General features: G+C 39.3%; 1 protein-coding gene across 1 annotated transcript in view; it reads right to left on the bottom strand.

Moving 5' to 3' along the window:
* Nucleotides 1-1,132: 1,132 nt before the first annotated feature.
* LOC123968031 (mannosyl-oligosaccharide 1,2-alpha-mannosidase IC) overlaps nucleotides 1,133-16,657 on the bottom strand; it is a 68,628-nt gene continuing 53,103 nt past the window's right edge. The window contains exons 7-10 of the mRNA XM_046044501.1: nucleotides 12,822-13,041; nucleotides 6,694-6,866; nucleotides 4,948-5,063; nucleotides 1,133-2,675 (exon numbers count right to left, since the gene is read on the bottom strand). Of these exons, the coding sequence (XP_045900457.1) occupies nucleotides 2,534-2,675; nucleotides 4,948-5,063; nucleotides 6,694-6,866; nucleotides 12,822-13,041 (651 nt within the window). The 3' untranslated portion in view covers nucleotides 1,133-2,533. The remainder of the gene's footprint in view (nucleotides 2,676-4,947; nucleotides 5,064-6,693; nucleotides 6,867-12,821; nucleotides 13,042-16,657) is intronic.

Below are 16,657 nucleotides of genomic sequence, written 5' to 3'. Positions count from 1 at the left end.
AACTTTTGTCTACAGTACCTCTGTCATCAGTAGCTTTTAATTAATGCAAATCATAGACACATTTTCACAGCATAATGTATCAGGGCATTGTCCTTTAAAGACACGCATAGTGCTTTTCTGTTTTCTTTGGCTAACTTGAAAGCAATGTTTTATTGCCGTATTGAAAATGTATTAAAATATAGTAATATTTGAACCCTTGAAGCTCTTCCTCCTTTGTTATACATTGACGCAAGGTCTTGCCAAGTCAGGCAGCGTTTCTGTCGCCCTGCTTGGCTTGTCGGGGACTTTGGGAGCAGGGGGGAAAAAATGGGAGGAGAGGGTATTATCTCTAGTGTTCGTCCTTCACTATCACTCTCAGGTGCATTCTAATGGATAGCGATCCTCCCATTTATGTCCACGGGCGAGATCACATGTAAAAACTGTGCTCTTCACTTTTGCCCTTCTTTTCATAATCATGCCTTAGCTGAAGGGAAGAATAGTGCTGCACTGTAGCAGAGGGCTGCAAGCCCCAACAGAGATAACATTTACACTTAGTATTTTAACTCGCACACCTTTGCATTTGTTCTCTTTTTAAGGTGATGCTAGGATTAATGTCACTAGTTCCATGACATTTAAGCATACTTAAAAAAATAAATAAAAAATTACTATTAAATGTCAATCGTGTCAATAATGTTTGCGGATTCTGTTTAAAGCCCGTGAAAGATCACTTCAAGCTATCACACAGAAATTAGGATTCAGACGACAGCACGTAGAGCCGAATCATCTGAGGAGGAAGGTATTAAATCTTGCTTTGTTGGCCTGACACCGTGAGAGAGGTGCAATGGCTAAACCCCATTAGTCATTTTCTGATTGTGATTGCTAAAACTTTCCACAACCCTGAGACATCCCTCTTCAATTAAATCTGTAATGAACTTCCTGGAAGCAAATACCGACGCAAATGTAAGCAGCAAATGAGTTGAGTTTCTTTCCTTTTTGTTAGTCACTGCAGATTGTTTCCTTCAAACCTTATGTAGCTGCTATACAAATCAAATAGTCACAGTAGTAGTGAAAACCAAATACGAATGTCCTACTTTCTGTGGTATTTCTTTTTGACTTTGTAAATAAACAAGGCTAATAAAAACCACACAACAACTGTTTTAAATGTACAAAGTTGCACAGGTCTTTTATCAGTATTTGAAAATATTCAACAATGAAAGTTAAATCAAACAGTAAGAATAAGTAATAACAATATCAGCAATAACTAGACTTCAAATCAGAACTTTTTAGTTTTTTTTACTGAAACACCTGAGGGAAGCAAATAAAAAGAGAAATAACCCACTGAAGTTTAGAAAATAAAAATAAAAGATCACAAAATAAAGTCAAGACAAGCTCATACAGGGGTCAGTCACTTCATCTGTATGTACAGCACATTCGCTCCACAACTGTGCAAGACAGCAGTGAAAATGGGGGGGGGGGGGGAAACAACAAAACAGTGATGAAAATGACAACTTCTTTCCGCAGTTGGCTCTCAGGTTTACTGCCTTTTACGTCAGTATTGGCAGCTGTATGGATTCCCATGTAAAGGCAGGGTGAAAGCAGAAAAACGACAACAGAAATGAGAAAACCCATTTGGAGCTTGCGAGCAAATGCGTTCATTTTCCTTTTTATGCGTGTATTACAGCCACAGAACTGAGAGTACTCCATTTGTTACTTTCATTTGAAAGGCTGAGAGGACTGAGAAAGCATAGTCCTGTTCAGAAAACAACCCAAACATACAGTGAAAACACAACCCAACATAAGGTTTTTTTTTTAATAAATGGTCCCTGGATGCATAAGACACTGCCACATTCTTGACACCTCCTCACTTGAAAAAAATCATCATCATTCAAGCTTGTTTCAGTAAGAAACATGACATCAACATTAGTTTGGAGGTGGATTCGAGAATCACATTTGTCTGTACATTAATCAATATTCATTACAGTTCAACCCTTGAGTAAATTTTAGTTTCTGCCAAATCTCACCAAAAACACATTGCTGGAAAATGAGAGAAATTGAAATGCAAAGAAACCTTTGGTCAAAGAGTGTATTCACAAGGGGAAAAAATGCAATGACGAGATATAAAGAAATCATTCATCACTGAAGATTAACTAAACAACAAAATTAAAAAGCAAAACTCGAGTGGTTTTCTATATGTTTCTCTCTATTCATTCTCGATGTGGCCCATAGTTCAACCCTCCTCCAATACATTTGGGTCTGCAAGTTATACTGGTTTCCTCACAGAGGAAAGAAGGAAAGAAAAAGGTGCTCTTTTCATGAAAGTCATGTTTGTCTTGATTGTCCACAAAAAATAAGTGCCAGCAGGAAATAACCCCGGCTAAAGGATGTACAATCACAGCGTAAAACGACAACATCCTTTACTGGAAAGGAATTCAGAGTCCATAACACGCTCCTGAAAAGACTTTGAACCTGCATTAAATTGGTGTTTGCAATATTTGTGACTATGTGTGCACAAGATCTGTGCAAATCGGTGTCTGTAACTGTCTCTGGTGGTAGTTTATTCGGAGACTGTCTTATCCTGTGTTGCTTTGTCCTGCATGCAGCTCTTGCGGATGATGGGCAGTGGATGGGCTTCTGTATTGAAGACCCAGTCCTCCAGGGGGAGAAGGTCGTCATCAGAGAAGAGCAGGTACAGATACCTGAGCAAACAGGAACAACATCCATTTAATTAAAAGCTAGACTAATTGGTCACTTTACTGCTGTCTGTTTCTACACATTCAGTGTAATTACATACACTTATCCACCCCCATATTGAACTCTTTGCAAGAGTTCAATATGGGGGTTAATCAATGTTAAGATCATTGTAAATGCACTATGAGTCACAAATAAATATTTCAATTTCTGAACAGTCTACAAAAAAATTTGAAATCCACAAACTCGTCAAAATAGAAATCAGTGACTTGTACTTGAAAACCAGAATCTGAATGAATGTTGTCACTGTGTCCGGGCGCAGTGTCATTTTTACCACTTTGGTTTTTGTATGAATTAATCAAATAAGAGATAACATGTAAATTAGTGCACTTTAGTGGTGCTGGTAGGTGGATTTTGTTTATTTCTGACAGAAACAGGCTAGCCATTTCCCTTTTTTTTTTTTTTAACCACTCCTGGTGTAAAGATGCCCGTGGCTGGCTGTAGCTTCATATTAAGTGCACACAAATCATTATGCTGTGTAACCTGGTTTTCCTGACTAATCTGTCTTTTTGATGTGTAAGTAACATACTGATAGTACTGGCATATTAACGGTTTAACATATTGTTCTATATAAAAAAAAATGTTAGACTTTTTCCTTGTCAACAGTACATTTATGGTTCAAAGATGTTATTCTTCAAAGAGACCAAGCATTTTCCTCAAGAAGTAAGGCCTTCTTATTTCTCCATTACAGCTGTCTTTCTGTGTCTTGACATAAGAAGGATAAGACGGACACATTTTGCATTATTTCTTTTAGCCAATAAATCCCAAGAAAAAAACAAAACCAACAATTAATTGATTCTACTAACAAGTATTGTCTGTGTAGCTAAAGCCTGATAGAGCTCCACTGTTGTCCAACAACTATTAAAATAACATCAATGAGCCACACTGTTGCACTGGGTGACATGTTCCTTCATGACCATGAAGATGGGCATTAGTTTATTAGTAGATGTGTATTAATTCGCTGCTGAAAATAGTCCAAATACAGTATTTACTCATGTTGGAGTAACATTGCAAAAACTACAGTGCACAGCTGTTATATATTATTGAGCCTTTTTAAAAGATTGACGTTGCCTAGTGCCACAGACACAGTAGGGAAGTCTGAAAGTATTAAGGGAGGGACTTGCAGGTTTTGTTTTTTTCTCCATGGGATGTTTTGACAAAATATTCTTTAACCACTAAACCATTTGACCACATTTAAAGGGGACCTTTTAATGCTTTTTCGTATTTTCTGGCACATCTATAATGTTACAACATGACCCAAGCTTCAAATAATGAGGTAAAAGTATTTAAAAGAAATCCCTGTGAGCCAAAACCTCAGATATCCCCCCTGTTCTTAATGCTCTGTTTTAATTAGTTTTCTCTACTAACTGCTGGGTATGATGTCATTCCAAGATGGATTTCCATATATGGTCATTTGCTCCAGGCAGAGAATACTGGCCACACCCACAAAGGAACATGCAGCTCCATCCCTGCGTCAACCTGGGCTGAGAGACAGGAGCATCTACAGCTTGTTTCAGACAGATACTGAAATAAGGGCCTGCATGATGTGCCAGTATAAGATAGAATTATTATTATTATTTTTTTTTACTTGGAAGGCAGTTTTGCATGATTCAAAGAGAACTACAATATTGGGCTGGAAATGCAGCAGAATAGGTCTCCTTTAATAATCTGGCATGCAAGAACACTTTGCAAGCTCAATACAGTATTACTAAATTATTCACATGCAAGGACTTCTTGTCATGATTTGTCACTGCAACTTTAAAGTGAATGCACATTAGGGATAGTGTAGCGCTGAGTGAGGTGGCAGCACAGTCGTTTTTAAGCGTTGCCTGGTGACAGCTGACCTGAATATGATTCCTGATTCCTGTCTTTACCATCTACTATTTTAGCACTCTGAATGGTGTGTGTTGCTTAGTGACCCAAGAATTAGGGGAGGTAAAATCCATTGCCATTCACGTTGTTTTTTAACGAGTGAAATTAAGAAAATCACATTCAAAGTGTGATTGGAATCGCCTTAGATGACTCCTGAACACTGGAGTAGAGAGTGTCTCATTCACATCACGAGCTTGCTTCACGGACAGGACAGATAATGGATAGAGATGAATCCTCAGCATTTAGTATTGGACCCTATATTACTTTTCTATATCTAATATGGCTTACGCATGCAAATTGTAAAATGGCATTTGCTATGGGGAGATGTGGTGAGGAAATAGGTCTTACTTGAGTGTCTCTGAGAGGAAGAAGCTCTGCTGCATGTTATCGTGGCTGACTGTCATGGTGTAAACATCACGGATCCCAGAGAACCCAGACTCCACTCTGCAGTGCTGCTCCAGGGCCTGACAGGAAACGGAGGATCCATTTAAACATGAACATGTACCTTTTCTGGTGAAAGTAAATACAGACCGTTTCTTGCCAGCTTCATTGTACAAACTGAATCAATCATATGTAATTCATTTATTCATGTATATTTTTATTTATCCATTTTATAAGCTCTCAGAGTGGCCATTGTGAGAGGACCAAGTATTTTACATACTGCACAGAGAAAATCACACTGCGTATGAGTAAAAGGCTGTTGCCTATTCTTCTGATGCATTACAGTGGATAAAGAGAAAATGCTTTCCGCAACAACAATGTGTCCATTTACACCTAAAAGGGTAAATAAATCATGGAACAAGTCGAGCCCTTCAGCCGGTTACAGAATTGAAGCCCAAGCAATGCTAAATCTGAGGGCTAATGGAGAGTAGCTGAGCTAGCCAAGCGGATTAGCACATTATTACCCCTGCTACAAAGGGCTGGCTTATATGTGCTAATTAACAAAGACCCCGACGTGTTAAAGCTTGATGCTCATGAGGAGAAGTGTTGTGCACTGCATTCAACCTTTGTGCCGGATAATTAAAGGCCCGTCAAACTCGTCAGCCATCTCTCCACTTCTGTGCCCACTAAATTAATGCTAAATGTATTATGCCAGTCCTCTACAGTTTACCATAGCTAATGTCCTGTCTGTTGCCACATTAATAATAGTGCGGCTCCCTACAGAACCTTCACCTCCTGCTTGTGGGATTGCTTGATCTACAAGCTAATGTATGGTGCCACACAATATCGAGGAAGCTGGTTGAGGGTAATTGAGGGTGTTATAGGTGCTTGACATAATAGGTGAGTACAATTTATGAAATCAGAGTCCAAGCCACTCCTAAGAGAGAAATATAGGGTACAAATATGGTTCTGTATCACCCACTGAAATATAACTTAAAATTTTTCTTTGTACCACACCGACCTAAATATAAGACTACAACAACATGATTCGGCTCTACCTTCCTGTTTGAAAGGAGTGAGTACTGTTCAGGACATTACATTAGATTGTAGACTTCATGTTGGTAGGCTAGCTGTAGTCTGTTTATAGTTTGTCTTTTGTATTTCAGTTGATTTTGTCTGAAAAGTAACAATGAAAAAGATGGCCTGAGCAAAAAGTTAAAACCATGGCTCCTTTTTCACATCCACACAGCCGACCAAACACAGCATGAAGGTGGGTGTGAAGCTTTCAAACTAACAGCTTAAAAGACGGACTATAAATGCAATTGAAGTAACTTGCTAGCCTAGCCACGTTAAGGCTAAAAACAAACCCATATTGAAACACACTCTGTAGCTGTCTGGGTTACACCAGTATTATCTCCATTAAAAAAGAATATCTGATGATGTCAATATCTTATATGACAGGATACACAAGATGAGGAATTGACTTAACTTGAAAACTCACTTGGACAACCAAGACCAAGGTTTATGTTTTCATGTCATTTTTCACTTTTTCCTAGCTTTCCCCACAGGACTAGTGTGATAAAATGTTATAGTGTAGAAAAGACAAATGCTTTTACAGATTTTCTTTTCCCAAAGACAGGTCTTGGAAAAAGCTGGGTCCTCTTATATTTGGGCTAGTACAGTAAATGTTAACACTGTATTGGCATATCTCACCTCAACAGCCTCCCAGCCCCACTCTCTGTACTTGGGGTCATGGGTCAGTCTCCACATGTACATGTAGCTCTCGATTACTTCTGGTCGTAGGATGTAATATCTGTCGCTCAGCCTGGTAGCTGTGGCTTCACTTCCGCCGTCAAATCTGAACGCCTCAGGTCCCAGCTTGGTGGCTGAGAGAGAGAAATATAAAAGACACAACATATAACATATTTTATTTTGGGCCATAGACACAAGCACTTTTTCCAACAGATCTGATCTATCAGTGTACAGAAGCCATCCAATTGCTGGTGGTTTTTAATAAAAAAGGCTAGAAGCAAAAGTGAAACAATTAAGACCTCCCGGCTGCCCAGATGGTCTGTGGGCTTCTCTTTTTCTGTCATTGTCCTTATTCTTCTCCTTCCCTCCATTATTTTTCTACCACGATTCAACACTGCACAGCAAATAGATTCTTTTCATGGTAATGCACAAAGCAATCTATTTTTGCCAAGGTCAGGACAGGAGCATCGGCATAGCAACATCTTGAATTTAGGAACATGCTTGGAGTGGAAGTTATTATTATGATTATAAAATCTAGTTTTTACATTTCTTTTTCTATTTGGCTCATCCTCTGATTTTAGCCACCCACTGTGTAGCTGCTTGGAAAATTGGACCATGTTTAGAGGAAGCAGGTTCGTTAAGGTCACTGAGGGTTTACGAGTTAGCTGCATCTGATTGGACCTGACAATCATCTCGAAACAAAAAGCCAGTGTGATAGACAGCAGGGCCACCCGGTCAGCTAGTCCATTATAGAGTGTGTGTGAGTGAGTGAGTGATGGTGTGCAAGCAAGACAAGAGGAAACATGGAAACAAAGTGTTTACAGTTCAACACACACCCACAGACTTTACTATACACACACATCACTGTGCAAAGACTGGGAGGAAATTAGGAGAAATACGTCACCACCAGTTAGTGTATTGTGGCTGAAAAACCATTAAGACAGGAAGATGGATTAAGTGGGCCAGTGGCTTTAAATACATTTTATTCATAGCTAAAAAAAGGGGGCTTTACAATCTGTCCAACATAGGGCACCAATCCTGCTTAGACACAGGATAGGGAAAAACTGGGGGAAAAGGTTAAGAAATTAAAAGAAAAGCAAAAGAGTAGGAATCCCTCTTCCAGACCTACAATATGTAGGCGTTATGCAGAGGAGACAAAAGCAGCAGTAGCAAAATTAAAGTATGGAGCCTATGGTTTTTCATGCTGTAAATTCTAAAACAGTTCCTGGTACCTATTTATTTACAGTACCTGAACTGCATAAAAAAACAAGCCTTCATTTCAAATATGCCTATCTAAAGACATACCTTTATTTATAATTTCCCCTTTGTTGTAAGTACATTTCATCATATTTTAGTAAGAAGCGCGCTTGTTTTTCAGACCTGCTCCTATTTCAATGTGGTGTTGATGCCGTCAGCAGTTAAAGGGTACTCAAAATGTCCTCCATGTTTGAAGATGTTGAATGCTTTTCCTTCCTCATAAAACATTTGCAAGTCCATTATAAACCTGCAAAACCTGTTTTAGTACTTTAGTGATACACTACAGGCAACAACATAATTTTTTTATGTACTGGTAAATTTGGTCTATTTGAGTCTGTAGATTTCTCTTAAATTCACCAAAAGTTCCCAGTAGGTAATGCCTGTTTTGCATGTTTAAACATGCAATTCCAGAAAACTTGAAGTACAAAAAATTATTGTCTTAATGTAAGTGATCAACTGGGAAAGTTCAATGGTGAAATGTTACCCTATTCACCTGTAGTGTCTTTAAAGGCCATTTTTGCAAAATAATTTTTTTTAGCCAGAAATCTCCACATCAGCAGAACTTGCATATATATTTTCCAGTGTTATTCCTATGTATATCCTAAAGGTTTTTACAGATGGGTTTGTTCATATATCATGATATTCCTAGTTTAGTTATGATTAGTTTACATTTTTAAATCCTGCATTGGTTACATCCATGTTCACTTGCTTTCATTCTTCTTCTCTGCCTTTGTGGGCGAATTACTTTCACGTCAGTGGAATACAGTAGTGTGAAACCATTTGCAGGAATGCGTAGTGCATTGACAGCAAAACAGTGACCCACACAAAATAACTGCTCCATAGAGCTACTAGAGGTCAAACACTCCACAGCGTACCTTTTTAACTATTGTCTTAACAAATTCAGCACAGTTTACACCTCCATAGCACCAACATAACCGTGTCACACCACAGCTCTCCCACTGAAACACTTCTCATTACATCTGTCTCATTCTTAAACCACTACTGAGCTCGTTCCGCTCTCTGTTTCCTGCTTTCAACTGCCTGTTTTGAACTAAGTAATTCTCAGGGCTGTTGATGCTTGTGATTAGAATGCTAATTCAACAGAGAATCATCAGTAACTCACGGCGCAGACAACACAATTGATTTTTCCACAAGTTCATCAGATGAATAGCATGCCTGTGTCAAACACAATTTAGAAGTTAGTCCTAGGATTGTTTTTTACTTACTTTGGAAATTGAATAGCAAGCTTTTATACATTTTGGTCTCAACTATCTTGTCTTTTTAACAACCTGGGCTTATTAACAGTAATTATGCATAAGCCTCAATGTCATCAAGTTCAAAGAGGTGTAGAAGAAATTAGATAAAACATTCGGATAATAAGGCCTGATTGGCTGCAAGGTTAATGTGCACCTTTCCAGAAACTGACCTGTGAGCTTCAGACAGGTCTCGCTCCCAAGATAATACCGCATATTTTTTCTTGGTGGTGGTATCATATGGCCATCACTTTTAAAAAGAAACCAAGTTCAAGAATGAATTGGAACTAACATGTAATTAATTTTAAAAGGGACTGATGTAGCCTATCCTGAAAGACGTGGCTGTGGTCACACCGGATGCTCCTCCTGTTAATTTCTATGACAAGTGGGGCAGGTTATGCGTTACTGGTTGAGCCCAGCATGTTTGCTTCACACAGAGTTCAATATTGAATGGGAAGCTACTTGCCTGCATTGAGTGCATTAGGGAAATGATGTTTTGGATAAAGTGCTGTTGCTAGCTCGGTAGCCACGGTTTCTACCTCAGTTTATGGTAATGACCATGTTTTTTTCCTGCCCCAGTAAATTTTGTCAGGCAGAATCTGGTCGTACTGTTTTCTGTTAATTCCCAGTTGAAAATTAAAGTTACAGATCAAATGAATTTTTCCCCTACATTTGAACTAGGGCTAGGCGATATGGCCAAAAATGTTAAAGAAGTTAATACCATTCAATATCGATAACTATCACGATAAATGTCAAATCATTATTTCTTTCAAGTATAAAGGCTGAATCTTGCTCCTGAGTGAAAACTGAATAAACCAGATGGTTAATTGTGTGGTTAAACTTTTCTTTATGGTCAGAACATGATAAACACTTGCTTCAGCAATCTGAAGAACAGCATTCAAAACAATTAAAATCAAATCTTTTTTCAAGTCCCCTTTCATCAACAAAATAATTACCTTAATATAAATAGAAGTGCTAATTAGTTTGTGATTCAAATTAATTAAATCAAACATTTATTGACAATTATTTGAACATTTGTTACGGAGGAAAAATATATTGCGATCGTTATTGTTTTATTGGCCAGCTCTAATTTGAACTGTAGTTAGAATAAGAAGTGACAGCCCTAAGTGAAACATGCAGTCAGTTTCAAGTTGCTCTATTGTACATCAGTTCATACATTTTAATAGTTAAAATGCACAAAGCTAAGCATTAAAAGTCTATTACCACTCTTTCTCTTAAGCCAATAACCTTGTCCTCTTCCTGCTGCTTCCACATTTTCCAGCATCAGTCTGTTGCTGTGAAGGTGGCAGCGATCCAGAGGAGCAGCAGAAGGAGAGTCTTCATGGTATCGTATTTAAGACAGCTAAATTGCAGCCACTTTACGCACATGCAAGAGCAAATCTCACACACACTCTCTTTGCTGCAGACAGCTAATCCAAGAGCTGCTAAGCACCATCCATTTCCTTTAATGAGTGAAGAGAACCTGGTGGATGACTATGAAAGAGAAAGCCAGAGAAGCCTTTTGGGCCTGCAGATCAAAAGTATTCCAAGCGTATCAAGGAACCTGTTATATGATGAGTCACATTAGCTTACTGGAGAAGCAAAGGCGAATGAACACTTCATGAATCTGAGCAGCCCACCCAACATTGGAGGGGGCAAAAAAGCTTGAAATTAGCTGAGGAGATTATTGTCAGGGCCCAGACAGATGCCAGGGAACAGAAGAAATCAAATAAGGGTCTTTCTGAAATGTGGGCAGGCTTGTTGCTGGCAACTCCTCCTTGCATTTTTCTCCTGGGCACATGTTAAGTCTGTGAATGTGACCATGTCAGAACTCTTCTACTCTCCCTCATTTTAGATTTGAGCCGGAGTGAATTTGCCTGTGGACTCAATCACAGTGTTTACTCTTCCATACTTGGCGTCCATTTCCTGTCCATGTCAATTTTCTCTTCATTCTTTCTCTTGAATTACAACAAAGTGTGATTATCAGTATTGAACACACTTAGAGGCACCTCCATGTCTGTTGCCTACCGCTGTGAGAATAATCGGGATGTTAAATCCTCGCTGCTCCTTATTAGGCCTGTCGTCTTTCTGTTGAGGTGTAGCCACCAAGAGCGATTCCCTTTTTGAGTCGGAGCAAAATTAAAACGCCCGAGGCTCTTAATTTAAAATATGGCGCGGCTAGACTCTTAATTTTCTTGCTTTGAAGGCCATCATAACCTCTCTTAAGACAGATATAATGTACCACAACAGTAATGGAACCATAAAATTTCACTGGCTTTTTGAGAAGAAAATACTGAATTATTTGGATCCAAAGACTATGAACACCCAAGAGAGACGACTTATGAATTCAGATTTTGGATGACGGCAAGCAAGACTAGTTTTATAAAATAAAAAACTGTAAAATGGCATAATCTAATTAAACAATCATTTACTGCAAATTCTATTTCTATTCTCTCTTCTGACTGCCAAGTCTGCGTCAATGGGTTTCATGTGTTGCAAATGGATATGCAATGCCAACTGTGAGGTGGGAAGACAGACCGCATAACCAAGGCATGGCATTAGCCTGGTGAGCTAGCGGTCAGTACTGGAGGAATTTAGCAAAAACTTGCAAAAGGAGAGCTTCTTAAAATCCCCATTCATTTGGGGAATGCCGTTTCATTGTGAAAACATTATGACCTGGTTGTGACAACAGATACAAACTTCTGAGTTTACCAGCTCACCTGGCGAAGCAAATCTTCTAACCGGTAAGGGAGATAATTTTATATTTTGAGATGTTATAGTGTTATATGCTACTGATTGACTGCAATGTGTGCATTGAGGTGGTGATGGTGCAATGGATAAGACGCCTGCAATCTGCCTCACAAAGTCTACCGGAGGCAGATTGTGTCTGACTTGACGGCGCTGTTATTATTCCCCTATCAATTAAGTCAGCGAAAGTCAGCCAGTTATCTCGAACGCACCTGTTGACTACCAGTTACACAGCGGGCTAACTTCGACAGCTGTTTTCCAAAGTTAACATAGCGCTCCTTACATGCTTGCTAATAACTGTTTTGAAGAAGGGTCTCCGACACTGACAGCGTTGTGTTGGACAGATTTGTGCAGCGGTGTTTATGTTGTCCGTGTTTGCAGAGAGAGAGAGACGATGTGCCGAGTGAATATGCGCTGCGCAGCAATCAAGAACAATTTTAAAATGGGTCGCCAAATTTACTTGGGCGGCTGTTAATCTACCTGGGCGGCCCGCCCAAGTAAAGCCTATGTATGGGAAACACTGCTTTCTATAGCTAGCACTTTGACTTTGAAGAAGAAATAACAAAGTCGGGTTGGGTATGAAAGGCACTGGGTTCAAGTCCTGAAACTCAGCCTCTAGTGCTAAAAAATTCCTGACCTAGCAAACCTTGGGCAAAAAGGGCCTGTTCATGTGAAAGAGTAAAAAAATGGTTCTTTCAATTTGACATGATACATTTATATTCTGAACTAAATGAGCAGGAGCTCTCCGCCTGCATGTCATCGAGCCTCCTGAACAGACCTCCCAAAGCAAATAGTCTTTGCACACTCTTCAGCCCTGACATTTCCACTCACCTGAGCGAGTGTAGCTCTCGTGGCATGTGTGCGTGATCTCAGCAGCCAGGTCCAGGTAGTGTTGCCTCTTCTCCGGCGCTCCATCATCAGCCCCGATGCCAATCATTCCCCCAGAGAAGCAGGCCAGGTGGCCCATCTTGTGATCCAGGATCCCTCCCCTCCACTCGGCCATGTAGGTAAGACCACCAGGTGACTTCTGGACCAGGTTAGCTTCAATTGCCTGAAGCAACACACACGGTCAGGAATATTTAAACCTGATTATATGTATTGTCCATTAATATGTTTACAAATCTCTCCAGGCCTTGATGTACCCAAACATATTAAAAGGGAAAAGGAAAATCAGTAAATCTCAGCACTCAAACATTGATTGTTTTGTACTTAATTTTTTGTGTTTAAGTAAATTGCTCCCTGAGAAGTCCATATATACTATCTGTACAGATCTTCTCTGTTAAGGCCACTATTTGCAGATAATGTTTTGATGCCCTCATCCGCTATGCAATCTACAGCTGTCTCCAAACTTGTGTCACAATGACAACACATTGTTACATCACAGCTGTATCCAAAGAGATAATCAAGACTTGGCTAGGTAATAATACACAAATTAGTTTTGTTCAAGGTCAGTGTAGTCATGGTGCTCTCAAAACTACTTAAAACGAGCTCTTTAGTGTCACTCTTGAGATCACTATGTATCATACACAAATTAAAATAACCATAGCAACATGGAGTTTCTGAGGGCTACCGTATTTGGGCTACTCAGTTTTCAGGTGACATCACATTCCAAAGAAAACGCTCCCTTGGAGGGCAAAAAGACGTTATTTTTCGCTGCCTGCCAACCAGGAAGAAAGTTATACACTGTTACTTTGAATTTGTTACTTTTGCGTTGCCAAAATGCTGGATGGTTGTTGTGCTTCCGGATACACTAATCGAGGAGGAGACAAGCCTGGGCTGTCTTAGGTGAGGGATTCCCCAGAAGGTAAACAAATATTACCACAGTTGAGCAGCGGCAGGGACTTGGCGGTTTTTAACGGTAGAAATGCTGCAGTGGATGCTGTAACGTTATATGGATCGGATATGCCCAACACTAGCAGTTTGGTTCATATCTTTCTTTTTCTTGAGTTGAAAGGTGATCCAAATAAAATTTGACTGCTTTTGTGGCGTCTCTGTAGGGGAGTCGCTGTGTGAGCCGCTATGTTGGTCTGTTGTTTTGCCCTCCAGGTCACCACGCATGTCACGTGACTGAAAACTATGACCACCACCTACCAAAACCTAAATATGCTGCAATGAAGCCAGGTAACATACAAACCAGACTGAGATGTAACATCTCAATCTGTAAGTTGTCAATGTAAGAAAATAGCTCGAGCATTCAGGTATAATTGGAGGTTGAACCACCAAAGACTTAACTTCCTAAATTCCCAATTAGGGTATCTACAGTATACACCTTGTTTTCTGTTAATGCCTGTCTAAGAGGACAATCTTACACACATAATGGATGAGTCGAACATGGCTGCTACACTGTAAATGTCTGTGCTCACTAGGGGTCGACCAATAATCGGTCTGGCCGATTATTGGCGCCGGTATTCAGGATTTTTCCAATAATCTGCACCGGTCATTTTAAAAACAGGTAGCTGGTATAATTAATAAAAAAGTGCTCCTTTGGCTCTGATATAGCCGCCTCTCGGTCTGCACGACCCCACAGAGTGTTGAGTAGAATGTCCCGCCCACAGTACTAGCTGATTGGTTACAAGTCACAAGCCTATTAACACTGACTATTGTGCAGAAGTAGCCAATAGAACAAATGAGCCACCACACTGCAGCTCCTCCTCTCTCAGCAGAGCTCGCCATGCACACACACGTGGAGCAGCGTAGCGGAGTGTAGATTACACAAGTTGACCATAACTACGCCCGTTACTGTAAGTAAGTGCAGCAAAAACGGCAATACTAGTACAAGGCTGATACTGCATAAGTACAACAAGCAGGAACATGCACCAAGTGATATTTTAATCTGCTCTCTCATCCACCGCAGATGTGTTTTGGTTTTACACAAACACATGTGCTAGCTTGGCTAATAGCTAGTTATAAACAAGCTAAATCTCTCTGTCTGTAACCCATTTAGCTAAGATACCACGTACCTTAAAATTTATCAAATCCTTGAAAACGCAGCAGCAACGGGGGGACGAGGAGGAGGACTCAAACTGACTGGTGTCTTACATTTGTTTCCAGTGTGATACTGATTTCATAGTTACTTTACTAATAAAGAAAAGTAGTAGTATAGATAAAGAACAGAACCAAAAAATGTATCAATAAAATCCTAACATTATAAAATAAATACAATATAAATGTCAGCAGGTAAAGACAAAGTTTATGATCATCTCTGGGATGGATCTCTAATTCATTTAATTTACTATTTATAAAGATTAAACATAACAATTAACTTGTGTTGGAGTATGTTTTATTCAAAATTTTGACAAGGAATTTTTTACAGCAAATGTATGTCGGTTCCACGTATCAGTCATCAGTCTAATTGGTTACTAATAATCAGTATCGGGATTGGCCCGGGAAAAAAAAACATATCGGTCGATCCCTAGTGTTCATCTATTAAATTATGTATGTATTGTCTAACAGGAAGGCAAACCTATCAGGGATTCCATCTGATACCCTGTGAAAAAGACATCCAGTACAAATCCTCTACTAAATGATCAGAGGACAGTGAAGAAGCAGAGAAAAGGAGAGGGAGATTTCTTTATCTAAGAAAGACTTTAATAAAGAAAGAAATCTCAGCTTTTCTTTTTCAGTGAACTCTGCAAATCGAGCTTTTGTGCATTTCTGCCTCTTTGCAACTGGGTTTCTTGTCAGTGCTTTATGTTTTATAAGACAGAATAGAACAGTTAGAAGGACATCTTTCACCCATTCTGTCAGGCTTGCTGCTCATTTTACATTTGAATACAGGTCCGTGATATTCAGCATTATCAGCAAAGTGCTGATAATTAAAAGTGTAAACTCCCTCTTCAATCTCAGGTCCAATCATTCATAAAATTTTTAACAGCCCTTTCAGAATGAACTTGAAAAAAAAAGAACAGGAAATTAATGGGAAATGTGAAGAACATTTGGTTTGTGGGATGGGTTATTTTAATTCCAAATTACTTAGAGACGGAGACAACCAGTACTGCAGTTAGTACATTTTCCCTTCATATAATAAAACCCTCCAATCATTGCTGTATACTGTCTGAGAAACCTTTCATGCAACCTGCTGGAACAGGACAAAACAAAGTAATGTGTATAATATGAAAGCTTAAAAAGACCATGTTCTCCGAAGAAACATTTTTCTTGAGGGTTGAAACTGGTGATTTTCCAGCTAATTAGATGTTGTTAGCAGTAATCACGGTATAGTTTAATTGGAAAATGTTTTCTCATTCAACACTGTTTTAATTAGTTATCTACTTTAATTTGAATGCTAAACATAATGAGTTGTTCTGCGCCTTCACCTTAGATCTCTGTATGCACGTACAATATTTAACTTAATCTGATAGCGCAGGGGTCCGGTGGCCATTTAAATACAGGGGAGTCACAAAGTCACAGGGGAGAAGGAGAGTCTGTTATTAGTAGTTGTGCCTCTGGCTCGACCCTCTGATGAGAACCAAGGAAATCTCAATGGCAATCTTAAGTTATTGTCTGTGATACTGTAATTGTAGCCAGAGGAAATATACTTTACTCTGACATTATCTCCATTAAAGAGGAAAACAGACAGCTTTGCATGTGTATACTGTGCAGCAGGTTCATATGCACAAACATTTTTCTGCAGATAGTGGGAGTGCTCATATTTTACATTACAGCGTAAA

This window comes from Micropterus dolomieu, linkage group LG03, assembly GCF_021292245.1.
Source record: "Micropterus dolomieu isolate WLL.071019.BEF.003 ecotype Adirondacks linkage group LG03, ASM2129224v1, whole genome shotgun sequence".
Taxonomy (NCBI): Eukaryota; Metazoa; Chordata; class Actinopteri; order Centrarchiformes; family Centrarchidae; genus Micropterus; species Micropterus dolomieu.
Note: the sequence above shows the minus strand (reverse complement) of the source record. Positions and strands in the feature narration are given on the sequence as shown.